The sequence below is a fragment of the Corylus avellana genome, chromosome 6, assembly GCF_965113065.1.
Source record: "Corylus avellana chromosome 6, dhCorAvel1.hap1.2, whole genome shotgun sequence".
NCBI lineage: Eukaryota > Viridiplantae > Streptophyta > Magnoliopsida > Fagales > Betulaceae > Corylus > Corylus avellana.
Window position 1 is genome coordinate 23,778,264 of NC_142495.1, and position 24,566 is coordinate 23,802,829.

The following is a 24,566-nucleotide window of genomic DNA, read 5'->3' on the forward strand; positions in this document are numbered from 1 at the left end:
TTCTATTTTAATCGATATTTCTTTTTCAGGTCCGTATTCTGGGTTTTACCAAAACAAGCAAAGGATGAGGTTTTCTGTTACCAAATTTCAATTTTATAATACTGTCTAGTATTACACATATATAGGCCAAGTGGGGCTGTAGAGAGAGAGAGAGAGAGAGAAGAGAGACGAATAAGGAAAGGTGGATGTGCGTCTGTGTTTCGCCTCTTTGGTGGTGACTGAGAAGAAGAAAAGGGCTTTAACGAGTCAAGCAATCAGGAGACACCCACCTCTACTTTTTTTTTTTGTTTTTTTTTTTTTGGTTTTGGTTTTTTGTTTGTTCTCAAGATTTTATTTTTTTAGCCTTCTTCTTCCTCTCCACTTGGGTAAAGCTTCCTGGGTTTTTGCCGATTTGGTAAGATTTCCCTTATTCCCCACTTTCAAAGCCGTACAGTTTCTTGGGTGGTTGACAACTGCTTGATCAGCTGAACAAGATTTTGGTTTTTTGTTTTGTCTTGAGGGATTTGAATCAAACCCCACACCTCTATTTCATCTCTCTTGCAACAAAAGCCTTCTGGGTTTTTTTTTTTTTTGGCAGCTATTAATCTGTAATATATTTCTTTGGTCCCAAACCTCAGATTTGGTTCGTCTTCTTTCTTTGTCTGGAATCTTCATCCTTTGATTTCTCATCAAAGGTTTCTGGGTTCTACTTATTTGGTACGAATTTTTCATTTCCTGTCTTAAAATTTTGTACGCTTTTTAATATGCACTGAAGATTTTGTGTGTGTTTGTGGTCCAGTGAGCTTCATTTTCTTCTCCAAGATGGTTAGAGGGAAAACTCAGATGAGGCGCATAGAGAACGCCACAAGCAGACAGGTGACCTTCTCCAAGCGGCGAAATGGGCTGCTAAAAAAAGCCTTTGAGCTATCAGTTCTTTGTGATGCCGAGGTTGCACTCATAATCTTCTCTCCGAGGGGCAAGCTCTATGAATTTGCGAGTTCCAGGTAGAACTAATGTTTCATTTTCCATAAATTATTTGTGAAATTATGCCTTCTATGTTATTTTTAATTTTCCCTATATATATATATATATATGGGAAGTCAGTGGATTCTTTCACTATCGTTGTGTTCATTTAATTATATGTTATATAATCATAAGCCTCATGCATATGTTTGTGTGTGTTTCTGCACTTTAGGGTTGAATGATCTGAAGTATACTTTCTCTCTATACAAGCCATTAATGCTTGAAAGTTCTCTCTCTCTCTCTCTCTCTCTCTCTCTCTCTCTCTCTCCCGCTGTGTGTGTGTCAGACATACGCATCTTCTTCCCTTTTTCAAGTTAAAATGATCTTAAAAAAAAAAAAAAAAAAAAAAAAAAGTTAAAATGATCTTATGAATCCTCCCTGCCTTCCACTCCCAAACTGGCTTTTCAGTTGTCTTGTCTATACTCACGGGGAGAGAGAGAGAGAGAGAGAGAGAGAGAGGCAACTAAACCCAGGAAGAAGATGATTTTTAATTTCCTGGCTAGAGTTTATATGAATACAAAAAAAAAAAATCATAAATGGGTTTTGGATCATAACACATCCCATTCTAATGACAAGAAGTTTACAATATGTACTATTTTTTTTATCGGGCAGGGTTACAAATTCAAATTTTACAATTTACAGAAGTGTAACGAGGATTAAGTATTAATCAATATCTTAGGCTTATCATGAATAAAGTAGATAAAATAAATTTGTACTTTCTTTGCTTGATTAGTGGAGCATAGTACATGCAAAGTTACTTGGGTAGTGGGTCAGAGTGCATTAGGTGTTCTAATCACTACACTAGATGCTGGAGAGAGAGAGAGAGAGAGAGAGAGAGAGAGAGAGAGAGAATATATTGAGCAGAAATCCTCAGCAGTTAGAATCCAATTACTATAAATATCGGTTGCAATGGAGTCATGTCTTAATTAATCTCTCTCTTGAGAGTTGAAATCTCTTCTTTATATATCTATATTATGAAGGAGAAAAAAAATCAAAATATATCTATATTTTGATTTAGACCTTAGTAATAATGCCTTTTGATTTATATCATGTGAGCTTGAAGTTTTAACATGTGATGATAAATTTAATAGAAATTTTAATATATATTAAATTTTCTCTGGTAGAAAGTGAACTCACAAATGTTATACTCTATTAAGATCAATAGATTGATTAGAAAAAAAATATTAAGATCAATAGATTTATCAGCGTACAAGACGCTAAAATAATAGCTTGCAGACTCAAAGTCAATGCATTTATTCTTTCCTTTTTTCTCGTTTGAATTTAGTTGGGCTCATTATTACAGTGACTCAATCACAGCTTGTAATAATAATAGTATTAATGACAAAAAATAATGATAATAATACTCTTATTCTATTGTTGTATCAGCATCATTGAAAAGTATGCCTTAGGTCTTCTCTCAACTTTGTAAGTTTGAAGCTAATTTAAGACCTGTATATACTTCTAGGGTCTCAAACCATTCTCACTTAACCTACTATGTTAACCGTTGGGAATATATCTAAAAGATACAACGAAAATAACTCAAGAAAGAGCATCTTAAAAGCATAGCATAAGATCATGCAAAACAACAATTTGCAAAGGGTAGAATACCACCTTGCACAATGATGAGGCTGATTTGATTCCTCTTGTTTCTCCTCAATCCACATGTATAGGTTAGGGGTTTGAGATCTCTAAGCCTTCTCCTCAATTCTGATTATGAGGCCAAGAGAGTGTTCTAATGCCTACACAAGCTCTCTTTAAATAGGCTTGTATTTCCAAGTCAAGGTGGGACTAAGTTTCATTGTCAAAGTAGGACATGGAAAACCTAGCTACAGTCACTATAATACATGGCCACTAGATTATTCTCCTTGTGTAATTAGGTCAAGGCCAATAAGGGATAAAAATCTGCTTGGGAAGGAATTTAAAAGGAAAAATAAAACTAGCTCCAATACTCCTAGGACACTCATCATCTCATGACTTGTCCTAGGTTACTATTACTTACAATTTATTCCACTAAAAAATAATAATTACACTCTAGTATTGATTTTAGTTAATCAAAACTCTCAATGACATCTTATAATTGCAATTGACCGTTCATGAAATATTATAGTCGAATTAAAGTCATAAATAAAATGTCACTTTAATTTACTATTTCTTAATTTTTGAGTACCTGATTTAATCTTTTGATTATTCTTGTACTCGTGAAATCATATTTTATTTAGTACACTTAATTTTAATAACTCTTTACTAATGTATACTATGGACAATTTCCCATTAAGTTTGTCTCAAGTGGATATTTCATGTCGCTTTGATTAAATCCATAGATTATGGATTCCATCTTGAGGAGTAGTATTCTTACAATGCTACATATGATTACTCAACACACCGAGATTTTGATCGTAAAATATCTCAATCCTGTATGTATCAAAGTGACATCTACTTCATATTTGAGTTTACATTTCTCTTAGGATTGAAAGTCAATGCTACAAGCGATCGTGAGTTCAAGTTATTTATATTGATAGTAGTTATAGTAGAATAACAACTCAATGTGGTCTGCTTAGTTCATTGTAATTGCACCAATCTATCAATCAGAAGTTTCCACTTCTATGATCAAGATAGAGCATCATGATTGATATGCTATATGATTTATCATGATTGATATACTATTGTCTTATCAAATAGAATGCTCAATTCCATTGACTACGGACCATAGTTTATAAGTTATGAGGTTTACGGTCTAGATATTTTGTGTGATAATCTCATTAGTACACTTCATATATATATAAAATAGCCGAATCACTCGTTAGAGGTAGCCTAGAATTGCGACATGTGGCGTGAACCCATTTTTTTTAAAGGCTAAACCGGTTTTTTAAGGTATAATTTTTGAACCGTTTATTAAATTAGCTTAATTAAGAGCATTTAATTATATTTCAATAGATTTCATTAAGCTCAAAAAGTTAATGCACGATATATATATATTTTTTAAAAAATTAACTACTCTCCAAAACTATAAAAAGACAGCATTTAAAATTTAAAAACATACTACATTAACTACTCATAATCGGCCATATCGGTCATAAAAAAATAGAAAAAATCAGCCAACTAGCAGCCCATTTATTTAAAAGGTTTTTTTTTTTTTTTTTTTTTTTTTTTTTTTTTTTTTTACTTTTACTTTTCATTTTAATGTATGCCTATGGGAACTAATTTTCATTAAAAATATTGTTTATTTTTCTATGTATTTTTTTTTTTCAAATGTGCAAAATTATATACGTTTGATTTGTATTGAAATATTATAGATATCACACTAACAATATTAAATAATCATGCTAATTTTCTATATTATAATCAATGTATTCTTCTTGCTAATTTGTTTTTCTTTATACTATTCATTTTAAATCATATATACTTATCGGAACAAAGATTTATTTATTTATTTTTTAAAGAGGCGAGATATATTTTTATACGTCTTTTTTAACTTATAATGAAAAACGATGCATTTAAATTTTAAAATTAAATTATAATGAAGAATCTCGGGCGTAGCGCGGGTTATAAGCTAGTTCAATATAACTTAATGACTACATGTAGATATACAAAATAATATGTACATGTAAAATATAATATGTCCAATGTTCTCATATAATTTAGAAAATAAACAACTCTATTTAATAAACCAAAATATCATACAATAAGAACATAAACCCTAACAGTAAGTGGCACATTTCTTTCTCATGCATATGCGGCTTTTTCTAATTGCATAATGAAGACAAGTTTTTTAATGTTTAACACTTGAGCCTAAATTAGTGTATTGGAGGCTTTAGCCCAAATACAGGCACAATTAGTTATCATTAGTCATAGATGATTAAAGGTAATGACTTCTTTTCATTGCTAGGACTCTTCAATTTACAGGGTTGGTAGTGCGAGCATCTTATTTGGATTATCTTTTCTTGTTAATTCATCTTGTTTTGATTATCATCAGTACTATTGTTAATAGATAGTTTTCTCATGAATTAATCATATTTACCCAAAAATATACTGGATACAGTTTTTCTTACGATATGTTTATTATTAGAAAAATGCTAGTGCTATCTTACTCGAAAAGAGTTAGTAGTTAATAAGTATGGAGAATTGGGAGTATGTGTAGCATTCCTCAACACTAAATAGCTGAAAATGAAATAAAGTCTCCAAAACTAATAGAATATTAGGTCTAGTCTAAATCATCTGATATTAATTTCAAGCAAAGCCAAATGGTAGTTTACCAATCATAAAAGAATTCTCTAGATACTTTATGAAGTTTCTAATAAGAAGGATTTGTTTTGGAGTAATTCTAGAAGGCCTACTTGTGTCCTACTAAGAATGATATAGTTATTAAAATCACCATTGAGCTTGTGATTGATCATTATTAAGTTTTAATCCAATAATGATTTTAATAACCACATCATTCTTAATAGGACATAAGTAGGCTATTTAGAATTACTCTTTGTTTTGAGTCATTTGAAAATTTTAACACAAGTTTAATTATTTTTACCTCCGTAAATAGAAGTCGTTCATCTAGGTGCATGTGAGATATAGACATTTTATGTAACACTCTCGAAATTAATTAACTTGGAGTAGCACTTGCAGCATCTCCAAATTAATTAACTTGAAGTGTCGCATGTATTAACAATTATCATAATTAAAACAACAGAATTGTAACATTGACCTAAGATGAAAGTCTAGATACCTTATACAAACCAAAGCCTTTTATGTTTAGGCGTGATTTGGTGATAAAACTCAAACACCAATAATCACCTTGACAAAACTCATAACATGTAACATTTATGTCCAGGCGTTCTCATGTAGGGTTCTTGATGAAAGCAACTAGAACCTTCAAAAATTCACATTTTTCACACCAAACCCTTTTGATATAAAAAGAATATCAAGACTATTTTTAACAAACCAAATTGGGCAATTTCTATAAACTAATAATCTCTCCCTTTGGATATTCGATGACAAAACTCATACATCATAGAACCAAGAAAATTGCAGCAAAATACATTAGATTCAAACCTATGTAGCCTAACTAAACGCAACTAGACTCATGGAGGATGTAAATCATGAAAACCACCTTTTTTTTTTTTTGGAAACATTAGCAAACTCATTACAAGCATTGAATTATAAAAAATAGAAGCACAACAAAAACAATATCACAGAACATATAATCCATGCATGAGTTTGAACCATAAAGAGAACGCCACTTCCCCTCAAAACAACAATTACTTCTCACCCCTGTTGTCACAAAAGGACAAAGGAAACCACTTAACAAATACAAACAAAAAAAACTTGAAACCTCCCCAAATACAATTCCAAAGAAGAGTAGCAAATGTGTTAGTCAAACTGATGTAAAAGCATGGGCATATGAACCAAGGAACATGCAATGAATTCATCACAAAACAAAAACCTAATATAATTCAATCACCTGAGCGAAAGTGATGCCCAAACCACAAGAGTACATATGTGTGGACAATTAACCATATACTTAGGTTAGGACAAGACTAAGTGTAACAACCTCTCAAACTAGAACTCATTCATCAACCCTAGGAAGGAATGCATGAGATGATCTAAAAAATGAGACCACAAGTCACAAGTTTTGAACTTGAATGAATGATCATAAAAGTTCAAATAACAACCACAATGAGACTCACAAAGCCAAAGGCTAAGAAAAAGACAATTTTGAATCCTGATGGATAATATCATGTCCTAGAATATAATAAATACAAATTCAAGGAAAAGAGAACCGAGAATCATTTAGTCCCCAAGGTTAACTTTGTAAACCTAAAGATATGCAAAACAAGATGGATGCAAACCTAGGTTCTAAATAGCATAAAGATGGATGCAAGGCATGATGAAAACTAACGCATGCACATAATTAACAAAAAGGTTTTGAAGTAAGAACACATTTTTTTATGAGAGAGACCAAAATTGAGGAGGGAGAGGGACAACTCAGCCATATTTTGAAAACAAATTTATCTCTTTTCATAAACAAGCACATGCATTTTTAAAGACACGCAATTACACATTTAATTTGTGACAATCATATACAAGGATGCACCAAATATTATCACAATGTGCACCAAAATATACAAAATTTTCTCACGTCTTTTTTCAATACACTCAAGGCAATTGTAGAAATTGCAAGTATAAGGCATGTCATCTGTTAAGTGTGTGACAAATTTCACAAGCAAGAACACAAACTTACATGAGTAAGAAGGTATACTTACATAATCCCCATAGCAGAGGGATTAATTTTCTTAGGCACCAAAGTTAAGAATGTAGCATTTACTTCCTTAAGAAACAAGCTAGTGTCAAAAAAACCCTTAATTACAGCCACCACCTCATCACCGACAATTGATCAGGAGGACTTGAAAAAATCATAAGAACACCCATTAGGCCCAGGGGCCTTATTTGCTTTCATGTGAAACAATGTAGTCTTGGTTTCCTCAGTTGTGACTTCCTTTTCCAGCATAGCAACCTTCTTAGCAAGAATAGACACAAAAGCAAGCTGTCTAACTCTAGCAGCTTTTGCCTCATCAAAATGCATCTGATTAGAGCCCAAAAGCTTAATATAAATATCCTTAGCAAACTTCTTAATCTTCTCCACTTCTTCCTCTTCATTACCATGCTCATCCCACAAGTGAGTAATGGTATTCCTAGCATTTTGAGCTCTAAGACGACGATGAAAATAAATATCATTTTGGTCACCTAATTGAAGCCATTGATTTCTTTCCTTTTGCTTTAAGAAGGCCTCCTCAGCTTTGTTATAGAAACATAGGCATGAAGGCACTCCATTTCCTTAAGCATACAGTCAGGTCTCCCAAATGAAGCAAGAACATCCTTTTTCTTGAGCCTGTATAACTCTCTGCTTCAGATCACCAAAACAAACCAGATTCTGCCTTTTAAAGACATCTTTAACAGGACGAAGTTTCATACACAATTGATACATAGGAACCCCATCAACCTGCAAACTCCATCCTTCCCTTACCCAATTCAAAAATTCTTTATGCTCCATCCAATAGTTCTAAAATTTGAAGGGCTTTGGACCAAAGCTCTTCAAAGTACCTATTGAAATGATAGTAGGAGAGTGATCCGAAATAATCCCCATTAAGAAAATCCACAATAGTTTTGCCAAAATTGCTTATCCAATTTTCATTAACCATCACCATATCAAGCTTTCTAGCCACAAAACGAGGCTCTTCACTCTTATTAGTCCAAGTATAAAAACAACCACTAAATTAAGATCAAACACCTCAAGGTCATTCAAACAAGCCCCAAACTCAACTTCATAGGAATTGAGCTTATCCGAGCCCCACTTCTCAGCCACAGTTTTAACAACATTAAAATCACCGCAAAGTATCCAAGGATTATTAGCCACTTTCAGCTTCAAAGAAGCCAAACTATGCCAAAGCTTCATTCTATCTAAACCTTTGTTAACACCATATACAAAAGATTGAAACTAACAAAGATTTTCCTTGGAGTATTGAATTACACGTACAACTAATGCTCTGATCACTCTTGTCAAGTACAGTCACTTCAAAATCAGACTGATTCCAACAAATCCAAATTCTACCCAAGACATGCTTCTCATAGTTAAAAACAAAACCCCAATCTGGAGCAATTGAGGTTCTAAGCATATCAGCCTTTGCTTCCTCCACCCTAGTCTCAATCAAGCAAACTAAGCTAATTTTACGAAGTTTTATCATTCTTTTTACCTCCCTTTGTTTAGAGGGGTGATTTAATTCCCTCACATTCCAAATGAGAAGATTCATATAGTTGGTGAGAACTCTCTCATCAACATTCCCCCATTTTACTCTTACCCTTATCCATTGTCCAGAATCCCAATACACGAGAGAGTGACTGTTTTCTTAGGAATCCTAGACCTAAGCAAGAAACAATAAGGTGGAATGTGACCCTTTGTACTACAAAAGTGGCAAGTAGGAACACCTGAAGAAGATGAATGATCACTCAACTTCGTCTCTAGTTCAATAGACCTATGGCCAAGGGATTCTAAGGCTCTCTTTCCTTTATTCTGTTTACTAGACACAAGACGTGAAATATCCACAGCAGAAGGGGTAACACACGGAGACTTCCCTTGAGAGCTAGGTGGGTTTTGAGAAGAACATGCTTTTTCTTTGAAATCCAATCTGCACCTCTCTTATGGGGTTTTTGAAAACTCATAGTTTTATCTAGCTTGTTACTAGATTCAAGACAACAAGAAGTTTACCGCTTGCCTCCAAGCTCAACAATAGTCTTCACGTGCACTTTCTCACCGACCATTCGGTAGACTTTTCGGTGGATGAAGGTAATGTTTGGATGTGGTTCGATCAACGACAACAACACTTACAGAGAAGGGAAGCTCTTAGCTTAGTACATCATCTCTTGGAAAACTCAGAATAAGGTATGAAACTCAACGCCTCAAGAGAATGAAAGCTCGAAGCTTACAATACATCTTCTATTGGAATCAAGGAAGTAAGAGCGCCTCTAGAAGCTCACTCTAGGTCAAACTTAATCACCTTGCTTATTGAACAAAAGGGCATAATGTTCTATTTATATGGAAGCCCCAAAGTCACAAGAAACCCTTCAGATTTAGTGCAAATGGTGGAATTTCGTCATGACGTCTTCATGACAAAATGGTCTTAAGGCGTCGTCATGATGGTAGCCCAGCATCGTCCTGTTGAAATGCTAGGATTTCATCGCTAACTCTTTGACACTTGCCAGGACCAGGGGATTTTTGTCATGACGGGATTTTGACGTTGTAATGACGAAAGCAACCTAAGAGTTCTAAGGTCTTCCATGACCTTCTTCGTCATGCCAAGTTCATGAAGGCTTCTTGACAAAACCTCACAGAGAGCACACGTCCAGCCATGATTTGTCATGGCAGCCACATGATGGAATGGCTTCCTGACGAAAACATCTAGAACCCTAAAAAATACACATTTTTCACACCAAACCCTTTTGATATGAAAAGAAAATATTAGGACTAGTTTTGACACATGGAATGGGTCAAATTTCTATAAACTAACACTTGAAAGCAAAACCTAATTTATGCTTAAAAACTTGATTTACACATGCTGCCCTAAAACTTTTGAACATTCCTTGAGGGTTGGAACGGTGCTCGACATTGTGTGAATGATTTTGTCTTGGAGTGTTTTTTCCCAACTTTTACTCAACCAAAACCTGATGTACTACGCCCCCTTGCCTCCAAGAGGTTTCACAATCCTCTAAGGTGTTCGCAAAGCATGGACCAACTTTGAAAACAAGCAAGGTTACGTCTTACACCAAAAGCTTCAAAAACACAACTTTCCTCCCATGTTCACATCCTCTTGTTAAACCACCTAAGAAATGTTCTAGAAGGGTAGAAAGGTGAGTGTTTGAGCATTGACCTAGGGTCAAAACGAGATCTAGTTCTCTAAGTCCTAATCTTTCATGTAAAATTCAAGTACACCTAGCTAAAAGACCTAACTTTTAACAATATTAAGGAAATTAATACTTAAAGTATATAAACTTTTATGAAAATCAAAGCTTTAGCATGAAACACAACACAAAATCTTTTTTTTTTTTTTTTTTTTTTTTTTTAAAAAAAAATGAGTAATTGGCCCCCAAGGGAAGGGGAAAGAAAAATTCAAATTAGTGACCTCTGCTTCATGAGATATGGTTGACAGCCCATTGAACGACCCCTTGGAAACACAACACATAATTTTAACATTGGATCAAGCTTTATACCTCAAAGGTGGGAGCTTTATGCCCTAAGTGCACAAAATCCCAAGGAAAAGCCCTTCTCCTAACTCTCTCTCACTTTCTCTCTTTAGGGTTGATTTGTGCAAGCCAAAATGGGTTTCCTTAAGCTTATATAAGCCCTCCCCCATGTTTCCTCTAAATTTGGACGTATTATAGTCGTTTGTACAATATAACCGTTCAAATGGTGATCCACAACTACTAAGCATCGTTTGAACATTTTGACGTGGCAACATTGGGACGGTGCTAGGACCATTTGAATGTTGCACATAAAATTTAACACCCGTTTTTTGAAAATCCTAAATTCTCCATGCCCTTAAACCGAGCATTTCAACACCTTAGAACTAATTTGGGAGTTTTATAAAACACAACCCAATCTTTTATATATATATATATATATATATATATATATATATATATATATATATATATATATATATATATATAGTTTCTGAAATATAACGATTACAATTTCCAATGACAAACCATTATACGAACTCAAAAGCATAAACTTAACAGAATTCGTAAACAATATTAGGTAATTAAATCGAGCTTTTCAAACAACAAAGTAAAATATTAATTTTCTTGGAATTTTGTAACATTTATTAAATATTGTTTTTGCATATAGATAACAGTATATTGTTAACAACAAACCAGATATAGCGTGACTTAGTGAGTTGCAGCGAAGAACATCAATAAGCAGCGGATAGGTATTTCTAAATCTTGATTCTATCAATGATCTAAGAAATCTTCTTGACAAAAGCTAGATACTCTCTAAGTTTTAAAGGAAAATAGAGGAATAAACTAAACTCTGAGTATTGTTATTAATCAAAATCAATAATAACAACAATTGCCTTTCTATGGAGGCTATAAGGATATACTTATACCCCAAAACCCTAAACCTAATAAAATATGACATAAATACCCCACAAATTAACCTTAAACCTAATAAAATAACGAATAAAGATTCTCAAAACCCTAACCCTAATAAAATAACAACATAAAGTCAGCCAGAAAATAAAATAAACTGACAGCGCCCATCCGGACTACAACGACACTTAAACGACAAAAACATGAAATAACATATGGGTTCGGAATATACTCCGATCTACATCATTATCTCCAGGTTGGAGAGAATTCGTCCTCAAATTCGGCCAGTTCTTCCCACGGTCCTTCGTCCAGTCAACTCATTCCATCCCCCTCTTCTCAAAATCATAACAAGGCCACACCTCATAATAAACATGATGGCCCGCACCTCACCTTGCCGAGTAGACTTGCCAAGCTTTGCTCGTACCTTGCCCTTCCTAAATGCCATGAGAATCCTCAAAGAACTCACAAAGACCCATTCACTCTTTGATAGAAAAGTCTTCTCCGCCCCATAGATCTCATCACAACTTTGGTTAAAAGTTTTTGACAAGATAGCATCTACTCCAAGAAAATCAACTTCCAAATCAAAGATGTTTGTTTCAAGACTTTTATCAAACACTTGATGTATAGAACTCACCTCTTCGTCGGGATAGATGTTATAGATTGGTGGAGAGGCCCAATCTACCGAGCAATCTTCTTCAATAAATCCATCATCCTCAACCACAACTGATTGATTCCTAATCTCCCTCGCCTCTCTAGGCACCATCTCCGCCATCTTCCTAGGTACTTCTTTTTGTGGAATTTTTTATTTTATTTTTTGTCACCAAGAACTCTTTGGGTTGCAAGCAACCTTGGGATTCCGGTACATCGAGTTTGAACTTGCTCACCCGCCGATTGGCATGAGCTTGCGCAAGGTGCTGACGTTCGTGCGTTCGGCGCTTCGCAAACAGGTTTCTAGATCCACTCCCTTTGTGACCACACAGGTTGGATATTCCAATAGTGAGGTCTTCAACCTCATAGCCGTGAATTGATCCTCCACATGTAGCCAACATTCAACAATAGATTTGCCTTCTGCTCCGCAAATCGTATAATTGGTTGGTGACGACAATTGTTCGGCCCACCACCCATATGCCGCAAAGGAATCGCCGGTTGCTCCTTACGTGCTGTCTCCGTGCGCATGTGCATCTCGTTCATGTTTGCTAGACGGTCGCTCCTCTCCATTCATGGAAAGTAACTTGAGCTCTGATACCAGCTGATGCAGTGTGACTTAGTGGGCTGCAGCTAAGAAGGTATTTCTAGATCTTGATTTTATCAATGATCTAAAAAATCTTCTTAACAAAAGCTAGTTACTCTCTAGGTTTTGAAGGAAAATAGAGGAATAAACTTAATTCTGAATATTCTCATTAATCAAAATCAATAATAAACAACAACTGCCTTTCTATGTAAGCTATAAGCATATATTTATACCCAAAACCCTAAACCTAAGAAAATAACGAAAGAAAGACTCTCAAAACCCTAACCCTAATAAAATAATAACATAAAGTCGTATAGAAAATAAAATAAACTGACGGCGCCCATCCAGACGGGACATATGGCCGTCCGGATAGCCACGACACTTAATCGACAAAAACATGAAATAACATATGGGTTCGGAATACACTCTGATCTACATCATTCATCATAATTCCCTAAATTAACAAACCTCATCCTTAGGTAGTTGCATATATACTCTCTTTCCTATGAATTAGTGGACTGATTTTCTAATCAGACCCTAAATCACATTACCCCTTGAATTGGAGCATTGGATTTTGAATCAGACTCTAAATTTCATCCGCACTTGCCTTGGGCTTTTCCAAACATAAATCCAAGTGTTCACACTGATATACACAATGTTTTTGAAGTATGCATATTCGATACATCAACACTAACTTTGTTCAGAATCATATATCCCTCATCAATATAATTTATAAAATCAACATATGAACTAATAGTTCCATAATTATGCATTAAATTGCATCTCGTTACAAAAATAAAGCTTGATTTACACTATTCTTTTGACATGAACACAATAATTATTTATTTTCACTCTATTTAGAAAGCCAACATTATAATAGGACATAAAATATAAAAAATATTCAATGATTTCTAGAAACTATACTTCTTTACAAAAGATCACATTTTGTATTTTAGAAAAATCCAAGTTAACTACATCTATTTATTCCCAAGCATGCTTAACAACCAAGATTTTTTTTTTTTTTTTTCCTTTTAAACCAATTCAATTCGATCCTACAAAAAGATAAATTCAAATATCAATACCACTACTTTCTCCAATTAATTACATATTTCCCTTAATTTACTTTTTATCCAAACCTAATTTCCGTTCAAGCAAAGTTAGATTAGTAGATGGTCTTAATAACTCACTTAAGGGCTTAGATTTTATATGAATTAACTCCATTAAAGCTATAACTTATAGTTCTGACTGATATTTTAGTTTCCCATATTTTTCAAATTAATCACAATCTACTCAAATTAAACATCTAATTACACAATTTTTAGGCAAGAGCTGATATTATTTCCGCATTATTAGTTTCGTTCATGGTATCCTATCAGCTTAAGCTTTTGGGAAACGGGTGATTTAACATGATATCAGAACTAGAGGTCCTGGGTTCTAACATTGACTTCATCAAATCACTTCCAATTAAATTAAATATTTCACATGTTGGGCATTACCTATTAAAATGGAGTTTGAGCCCGCATGTGAGAGACATTGTTAAAGTAATGATTAAGTAATTAAATTTACATTTTCTTATAAGCTTAAGCTTTTGGGATAAGCGGTGATTTAATATAGTATCAATGCCAAAGGTTCTGGGATCGAACATTAACTCCGTCTATTCACTCCTATTTAAATTAAATATTCCACGTGTTGAGCCTCACCTATTAAAAGGGAGTTTGAGCTTACACGTGAGGAGGAATGTTAAAGTAATGATTAAGTAATTAAATTTATCAATTCCTATAAGTTTAAGCTTTTGGGATAATTAGTAATTTAACATGGTATCAGAACTAAAGGTCCTGGGATCGAACATTGACTCTGTTAATAGGGAGTTTGAGCCTATACGTAATGGGGAGTGTTAAAGTGACTATTAATCTTAAAATCCATGACATACTATAATGTGGAATTTAAAATTTAAGAACCACACAAAAATTCACCAAATATAATGAAAGCGATAAATTAATCAACAAAAGCAAATTTGGTGACGAAGTGAAAACTTTTTGAAGAACTCTTTAAAAGTAAAACCACTTTGAGATATCCAAACTCAAGAAATCAATCCACTATAGAAGAATGAAAATACAAGAAGTTCACACTTACAAAAACTTTGAAGTTGACACTCTCTTTCATTAGACAAGTGACCTGCTTGTCTACTATCGTAGTAGTTACCTTAGACCGTTTGGACAAAGTCTTTTACTTGATCTCCTTTACTGAAACTCTTATAGGCTTCAATTGTTGTTGATGAACGTTTGTGATATATAACAAAGACTTTAAGAGAGGAGCAATTGAAAGCATAGAAACCTAGATTTTCTCTCTTAGCACATGAAGGAAAAAATCTTTTTTCTCGAGAAATAAAACCGAGCTCTAAAATCCCTTAAATAGACCTGAGAAAGTGGCCCTAAAATCATAAATTCGGTTACCCAAAAAGTGCAATTTTATGAGTCATTCGGACTAGTAAGTGACCCGTTCAAACTGGAGCATGTTTAATGCGATTTAGCTTTCAGTCTTTTCGTCAAAGCCTGTTTTGACCCTTAAAAGTTGGAATTGGAAACTTTTCACGTAATAAAAATTGCAACATTTTGAATTAGCTTTCTAAAGACACCAAGTTTGAGTTTGTTGGATTTCGGAATCAAAAGTTATGCTCGTTTTACTTCAGCTGGGTCAATGCCAAAACTACCTGTTCGAACTTAAATAGATCGACACAACAAATAGAACCGCCAACTTTGGAAGACTTTGGTTCAAACTTGATGCAATATGACTTAGTGGGCTGCAGCGAAGAACATCAATAAGCAGCGGATAAATAATTCTAAATCTTGAGTCTATCAATGATCTGGGAATTCTTCTAAAAACAATAGATACTCTCTAAAGTTTATAGGAAAAGAAGAATAAATTCAACTATGAGTATTCTCATTAATCAAAATTCAATAATAAAACAACTACTCCTCTTCTCTGGAGGCTATAGCATATATTTATAGCCCCAAACTCAAAACCTAATAAAATATGACATAAATACTCCCAAAACCCTAAACCTAATAAAATAATGAAATAAAGACTCTCAAAACCCTAACCCTAATAAAATAACAACATAAAGTCAGTTTAGAAAATAAAACAAACTGATGGCTACGCAATCTGCATCATTCTCCCTTTATTAGAGAGAATTCGTCCTCAAATTCGGCCGGTTCTTCCCACTGTCCTTCGGCTGTTTAGTCAACTCATTTCATCCTCATCTTCTCAAAATCACAACAAGGTCACACCTTATAATAAACATGATGGCCCGCACCTCACCTTGCCGAGTAGACTTGCCAAGCTTTGCTCGTACCTTGCCCTTCCCAAATGTCATGAGAATCCCCAAAGAATTCACAAAGACCCTTTCACTCTTTGATAGAAAAGTCGTCTCCGCCCCATAGACCTCATCACAACTTTGGTTAAAAGTTTTTGACAAGATAGCATCTACTCCAAGGAAATCAACTTCCAAATCAAAGATTTCTCTTTTAGGACTTTCATCAAACACTTGGTGTATAAAACTCACATCTTCGTCGAGATAGATGTCATATATTGGTGGAGAGGCCCAATCTACCGAGCAATCTTCTTCAATAAATCTATCTTCCTCCACCACAACTAATTGACTCTTAATCTCCGTCGTCTCTCTAGGCACCATCTTCTCCATCTTCCTAGGTACTTTTTTTTGTGGAATTTTTTTATTTTTATTTTTTGTCACCAAGAACTCTTTGGGTTGCAAGCAACCTTGGAATTCCGGTACATCGAGTTTGAACCTACTCACCCGCCGATTGGTATGAGCATGCGCAAGGTGTTGACGTCCATGCGTTCAGCGCACCGCAAACGGGTTTCTAGATCCACTCCATTTGTGACCACACAGGTTGGATATTCCAGTAGTGAGGTCTTCAATTTAATCCCTCATAGCCATGAATTGATCCTCCACGTGTTGCCAACGTTCAGCAATAGATTTGCCTTCCGCCTTAGCAAATCACGGTATTGGTTGGCGACAACAATTGTTCAGCCCACCACCCATGTGCCGCAAACGAATCGCCGGTTGCTCCTTACGTGCTATCTCCGTGAGCAAGTGCACCTCGTTCATGTTTGCCAGACGGTCACTCCTCCCCATTCATGGAAAGTAACTTGAGATCTGATACCAACTGATGCAGCATGACTTAGTGGGCTGCAGGGAAGAACATCAATAAGCAGTGAATAAATAATTTTCGATCTTGAGTCTATCAATGATCTGAGAATTCTTTTAAAAATAATAGATACTCTCTAAAGTTTATAGGAAAAGAAGAATAAATTCAACTATGAGTATTCTCATTAATCAAAATTCAATAATAAAACAACTACTCCTCTTCTCTGGAGGCTATAGCATATATTTATAGCCCCAAACTCAAAACCTAATAAAATATGACATAAATACTCTCAAAACCCTAAACCTAATAAAATAATGAAATAAAGACTCTCAAAACCCTAACCCTAATAAAATAACAACATAAAGTCAGTTTAGAAAATAAAACAAACTGATGGCTACGCAATCTGCATCATTCTCCCCTTATTAGAGAAAATTCGTCCTCGAATTTGGCTGGTTCTTCCCACTGTCCTTCGGCTGTTCAGCAACTCATTTCATCCTCATCTTCTCAAAATCACAACAAGGTCACACCTTATAATAAACATGATGGCCCGCACCTCACCTTGCCAAATAGACTTGCCAAGCTTTGCTCGTACCTTGCCCTTCCCAAATGTCATGAGAATCCCCAAAGAATTCACAAAGACCCTTTCACTCTTTGATAGAAAAGTCGTCTCCGCCCCATAGACCTCATCACAACTTTGGTTAAAAGTTTTTGACAAGATAGCATCTACTCCAAGGAAATCAACTTCCAAATCAAAGATTTCTCTTTCAGAACTTTCATCAAACACTTGGTGTATAAAACTCACATCTTCGTCGAGATAGATGTCTTATATTGGTGGAAAGGCCCAATCTACTGAGCAATCTTCTTCAATAAATCTATCTTCCTCCACCACAACTAATTGACTCTTAATCTCCGTCGTCTCTCTAGGCACCATCTTCTCCATCTTCCTAGGTACTTTTTTTTGTGGAATTTTTTTATTTTTATTTTTTGTCACCAAGAACTCTTTGGGTTGCAAGCAACCTTGGAATTCCGGTACATCAAGTTTGAACCTACTCACCCGCCGATTGGTATGAGCTTGCGCAAGGTGCTGACGTCCATGCGTTCAGCGCACCGCAAACGGGTTTCTAGATCCACTCCATTTGTGACCACATAGGTTGGATATTCCAGTAGTGAGGTCTTCAATTTAATCCCTCATAGCCATGAATTGATCCTCCACGTGTTGCCAACGTTCAGCGATAGATTTGCCTTCCACCTTCGCAAATCACGGTATTGGTTGGCGACGACAATTGTTCAGCCCACCACCCATGTGCCGCAAACGAATCGCCGGTTGCTCCTTACGTGCTGTCTCCGTGCGCACGTGCACCTCGTTCATGTTTGCCAGACGGTCACTCCTCTCCATTCATGGAAAGTAACTTGAGTTCTGATACCAACTGATGCAGCATGACTTAGTGGGCTGCAGGGAAGAACATCAATAAGCAGCAAATAAATAATTTTAGATCTTGAATCTATCAATGATCTGAGAATTCTTTTAAAAATAATAGATACTCTCTAAAGTTTATAGGAAAAGAGGAATAAACTCAACTCTGAGTATTCTCATTAATCAAAATTCAATAATAAAACAACTACTCTTCTCTGGAGGCTATAAGCATATAATTATAGCCTAAAACTATAAACCTAATAAAATATAACATAAATACTTCTAATATCTTAAACCTAATAAAATAACGAAATAAAGACTCCCAAAACTCTAACCCTAATAAAATAACAACATAAAGTCGATTTAGAAAATAAAACAAATTGACAGCTATGCAATCTGCATCAAAACTGAAATGGAATGGGACTTAGGATGGAGCTCTCTAGAAGTCTTCAATGTGCTCCTTACACTGTCTCATTCAAACTGATAAATGGCCCATCTGAACTGAACTATGTTAAACCATAAAACAAGATTTTTCTAGAGCGGCGCGTTCGACTTGCATTTGGAACAGAACTTGGAACGGATTCCATTCGACTGTAACTTGGAACGACCAATAGAATGGAGCTCTCGGTCAAGCTTCATTTCATCCGTCTGGACTTGGAATAGAAAGGCATTTGGAACAAATCAATCTGTGCTTCAAGAAATAGTCTCTTCTGTCGACTTGTTCCAACTGACAAAGTCTTCGTGCTTAGTCTTGATTCAAACTAAGCACTGAAAAACTTGATTTTACAAAGATTCCTAAAAACATTTTGTCTAAAACCAAATTACATCAATGTATTTTGGGCATCGAATTAGCCATCACTAAAAACCTAACAAAAAATATGATAGTTTTTCTATGGCTGATAGATTGCCCTAGGTTGAAAAATTAGAGCTGGTTCATACATGTACGTGGGCCTGCACCAATTTCATCTCTTGGAGGCTCATCTTACTATGTTACCTTCATTGATGACTCGACCAGGAAAGTATGAGTTTATTTTTTGGAAAATAAATCTGATGTCTTTGATACTTATAAAAAGTGGAAGGCTATAGTCGAGACTGAGACATGGTTGAAAGTAAAGTATTTCAAGTTCTGATAATGGAGATAATAGGTTCAAAGAATTATGTGCTGTTAATAGAATCAAAATGGAAAAGACTTTTCCAAGGACACTGCAGCAGAATGGCGTTACTGAACATATGAACAAAACTATTAATGAGTGCCCGAAGCATGAGGATACATGCTAGATTGCCCAAGATGTTTTGGGCTGCTGGAGTTGACATGTTGCATACCTAACTAACTGTGGACCATCTGTTCCTTTGGATGGACGAATACCAGAGGAGAGTTCGAGTGGAAAGTAGGTAAGTCTTTCATGTTTGAGAGTGTTTGGATGTCATATGTGTATATATAGACTTTGATGCTAGAAGTAAACTTGATCCAAAATCCAAGAAATGCACTTTTATTGGGTAGGGGCCGTAGGGCAATGATGAATTTGATCATCAATTTTGGGATGATGAAAATCCAAAAATCTTTCGAAGCAAAAATGTCATATTCAATGAAAAGGTAATGTATAAGGGGATCTATAAGGACAAATCTACACAAGATATTGAAAAACATGAGTATATTGAACTAGAAGACTTTTTGGGAGTGATGTGCAAAATAAATTTTAGAGCAGTCCAGAAAGTGCGGTTCCACCAATGGAACCAGGCACACCTACTACTGAGCTTAAAAGATCCTCCAGAGTTAGTAGCTACACGGTGGTATTCTCCTTCCTTGTATTATTTGTTGCTATCTGATAATGGTGAGCCAGACTGTTGTAATGAAGCATTGCAAGTTGAGAATCCATCCAAGTGGGAGCATTTGAAGATCAAAGAAGAACATGATGGCAATAAGCGGTACAAAGTTAGATTAGTTGTGAAGGGTTTTCAACCGAAGGAAGGCGTTGAATTCAACAGTGAGATTTTCTCTCTAGTTGTGAAGTTAAGTACAGTCAGATTGGTCTACCAATCTTCGGAATTATGGTTATATATATAGGATTTGCATCTTGATCAGTTAGATGTAAAAATTGATTTTCTCCATGAAGATTTGGAGGAGGATATTTTACATAAAACAACCACATGGATTTGAAGTATCAGGCAAGGAAGGATTGGTATGTAATATCCTCGTAGAATAAACACATCTACAATGGGAGGCATGGTTAATTATGTTTTGCTATGCTAGATGTTAGTGCCGCCCAAGTGAGTAGAGCAACATTGTTGCACCTCAACTTTAGATACTTGATAAAATTGCATCACATTAACATCATGATATGTAAGTTTGTTTTTAGCATTATACTTCATATTTTCAAATAGACAACTATGTTTGTATGAAATATTAGTTGATTGTTATAGTAGAAGCTAGCCTGTTTTTATTACATAGATATTAATTTTGACATTCCCTGCCTCTCTTTATATATATAATTCAATTGATCCTAATTAGTATCAGCAAAAGTAGAATGAATAGGCACTGATTACAGTCATGGGTTTATTCTTCAGCATGCAGGAGACCATAGATCGGTACCGAAGGCATACAAAAGACACTCAGAGCAACAACAAATCGGTTGAGCAAAACATGCAGGTGGTGCCTTCTTTTCCGCGGATGGTACCATTTTTCTGAAATTGTTTGGGAAGGAAATGAACAATCAGAACAGCATCTTGAAGAAGTAATATGAAACTGAAAAAAATTCCAATGGCATCTAACTTAATGACATCTGCATGTAACTTGGTTGGTAGAGATATGCATGCATGTAACTAGCTTGTCGTTTTCTTTCTCAGCAAAATCATTTGAGCTGGCCATGTTTTCCTTATATATGTTCATTTGCTTTTAAGATCATATTTTGAAATCATCACTTATTTTAAAAACTTAAACATACAGAAAATGATTAATTTAATCATTTAATTTATATTCTAACATTTTCCTTACTCGTGTTTAATTGAAAAAATAAAAGAAGAATTGACGGAGACAAAGTTCGAATTTAAGATCTTTGCTTTGATATGATGATAAATCACTATCTAAAAAACTTAAGCTTATTAGAAATGATAAATTTAATCATTATAAAAAATAATGAATTTAATCATTTAATTTATATTCTAATATTTGACAGCCCCAAATAGACTACTATATCAATGTTGCACCATAAAAGCTACAAGCGAACATGCATCACCTCTGATATATGCTTTGAGCTACAATCTCTTCTCCTGTGATGCCTATGATTATCTGCTATCGTATAGAACTTGCCTTTGAGAGAATATGAGATAGTTGACATTGCCTGTGAACATGTTTTTTACTATGTCTTTTTGTTTTTGTTTTTATTTTTATTTGTTTAAATTTTTTTGCAAGTTTTATAAGATTGATACGTTACATTATCCTGTATTTTTCATCAAGAAGATACCAGATTTTCTGTTCTTTTTGTCCTCACTACATCTTGGCATGTGCTTGTCACACTGCTTTTCTTGAACTCTTGACTTTATTTACAATGGCAGCATTTGAAGCATGAAGCAGCAAACATGATGAAGAAGATTGAGCTTCTTGAAGTTTCAAAACGGTTCCTTGCCTAATTTAATTGTTTTTGTACCTTTCGACATATTGTTTGAATTCATTGAAATACTATGAATAGATTCAAAGGGTTTTATGAACCTTAAATTTTGCTTGCCCTCAGGAGACTCTTGGGAGAAGGTTTGGGATCATGCTCCATCGAAGAACTACAAGAGATAGAACAACAGTTAGAGGGGAGCGTCAGCAAAATTAGAGCAAGAAAGGTTAATTTCTAAAGCCATCAAAATTAAGTTTTTATAAATTTTATGAAATAAATGCTTAATCTTGGTCTATACTTTGCAGACTCAGGTTTTCAAGGAACAAATTGAGCAGTTAAAAGAAAAGGTAAACTGTTAGATTGATTGATATGTGGGCCTAAATATGATTTTGTTCTTGGTTCTTTTCTCTAATTCTCAGCTCCCAAATTGAGCACCACAAGATTTTTCTCAACAGAATGCTTCATTATTTGATTACTTAAATGCTTTATTTTGTAATTAAAATTCAGGAGAAAGCCCTAGAAGCTGAAAACACAAGGCTTTGTGAGAAGGTAAACTTTACAAATTTTTACTACTAGTACTATTATCATTATTGTTCTTAAATTGAACTTCTAGTGCTTTTTTTGGAGACTCTGCTGCATATTGCTCCTTGTGGTAAGGAAAATCACAAATAACATAGATGTTGAGATCGCTTAGACATTTTACAATTTTAGCTAAAATTAATGGCTAATGATAAGGTCAAAAAGCACCTCCATCAACTTATTCAAAAGCAAATGCAAAATCTGTTCAAGAACAATGTCACGCCACATTGTTCGTGAACCCATCTTCATTTTATTTGTTTCTCTCTCCATCTCTCTTTCTTTAACATTTTTTTCTTCTTCCTCTTCTCATTTCTCACTTTCTTTATGTTGGATCGAGCATTTGACCATCTTATCTAAAAACCAATATAATTGGTGTTTAGTGAGGAAAGTCATTTTTTTATGACATTCGAAATCACACTCCGTAAGGCATGTTCTAAGAGCCATCCAACTAAGCAGAGTGACATTGTTTCACCTCAACACTCTACACGGCGTTCCTGAGAAGATTCAATGGAGGACCACGAGGGGCACCGCTGGCTGAAGGCCCCGGATTCCAATGTGATTTTTTTGGTGGTTGGTGGAAATCGTTTGATTTTCGTCTGAATAAAAAAAAAAAAATTTAAAAATTTAAAATATTATCTTAGTAATTAGAGAAGATTTAGATAAGCTGTTGGATGCATGTTTAAAAAAGTGATTAGCTAAAGTAGAAAAAAATAGATTTTAGTTAACCATTTTTAAGATTGAATATTTTGAACAATTGAGTATGGAGAAGTAAAAATAAACCTCAGCCATCTGCTTTATAACTTTCTACAGACAAGAACCAGATGCACTGCTCACTTGAGAAACTTGGAGCAATTATTGTCAAACTCTTTAATATGGTTTTTCTCTTTATAATTTTTTTTTCTTCTGTTTGCAGTTTGGTGTCCAGCCGCAGCAAGGATTGAATGAGCAGAGAGAAATTTTACCTTACGAAGAAAGTAGTCCAAGTTCAGAAGTGGAGACTGAATTGTTCATTGGACTGCCAGAAACAAGAGCAAAGCGCTTTCCCTCAAGAAATTGATGGTGTTCTTAATTTATGCAAGGTCTTCCAAGAAAATAATATATTATTATCATAGTCAGACAGACTATTTCCAATAATCTGTATTAAATTGTTGAACAACTGAAATATTATTGCAGTCCCTCAAGGCACAAGCAATTATATACTGGTTACTGTAAGAGTTTGATATTTCGTGTGCTGGAAGTAACAGCTCTTATTGTGATCAACTTTTTACTATCAGGATATTGTATTATGGTGTATATTTCATTTTATTACAATTGTCCAATGGTCTTTTTGTGTGTGTGTGTGTGTGTGTGTGTGTAGGTTTTCTTGTTTCCTTGAGTTAGATGGCATTTGGCTTGATATGCAGGGGTTTTTTTCTCAGATGAATCAAATGGGTGCATGCATCTAGCTAGGGTTGCTGCCATGCATGTATCCTCTCTGAGGCCGGTAGCAACTATAATTGAAAGCAAATCCCGGAAAGTTTTATGAGGTTTTACTGCAAAAATGGATGTTTCTTAAGCTTTAGGAAGTCAGCTAAAACATGTTTTTGAGAATTTTGTTTCCAGAAATGAATTAAAATGGCCAAATATTCAGAACTCTTCATTTTAACATCCATTCTTCTTCCTTTCTATACTTCAGATCAGAAGATGTGGCAGTTGTCCATGCAAATGGTCAAGTGGTATTTTCAACTACCACTTGACCCCCACTTACTCTCCAATACTGTTCATGGTGAAAATCCTTTACTTGAACATAACTCCCATACTTGTACAGTCGGACTGGCATACCTTGGATTCCTTTGCCCATCAATTTTCCCTTTTTATTTATTTATTTTTATTTCTTTTCAACGAACATACAACAACTAGGTGTGAGACTAACAAAAAAGTACACTATCCTTAGC

General features: G+C 34.8%; 1 protein-coding gene across 1 annotated transcript; it reads left to right on the top strand.

The window, feature by feature from the left end:
* AGL20 (AGAMOUS-like 20) lies at positions 1–23,951 on the top strand. The gene is made up of 9 exons (XM_059600295.2): positions 1–394; positions 618–696; positions 779–983; positions 21,017–21,098; positions 22,004–22,065; positions 22,180–22,279; positions 22,359–22,400; positions 22,561–22,602; positions 23,546–23,951. The coding sequence occupies exons 3-9, from the start codon at positions 802–804 to the stop codon at positions 23,687–23,689; spliced, it is 654 nt and encodes a 217-aa protein (XP_059456278.1). The 5' UTR covers positions 1–394; positions 618–696; positions 779–801; the 3' UTR covers positions 23,690–23,951.
* The last annotated feature ends 615 nt before the right edge of the window (positions 23,952–24,566 follow it).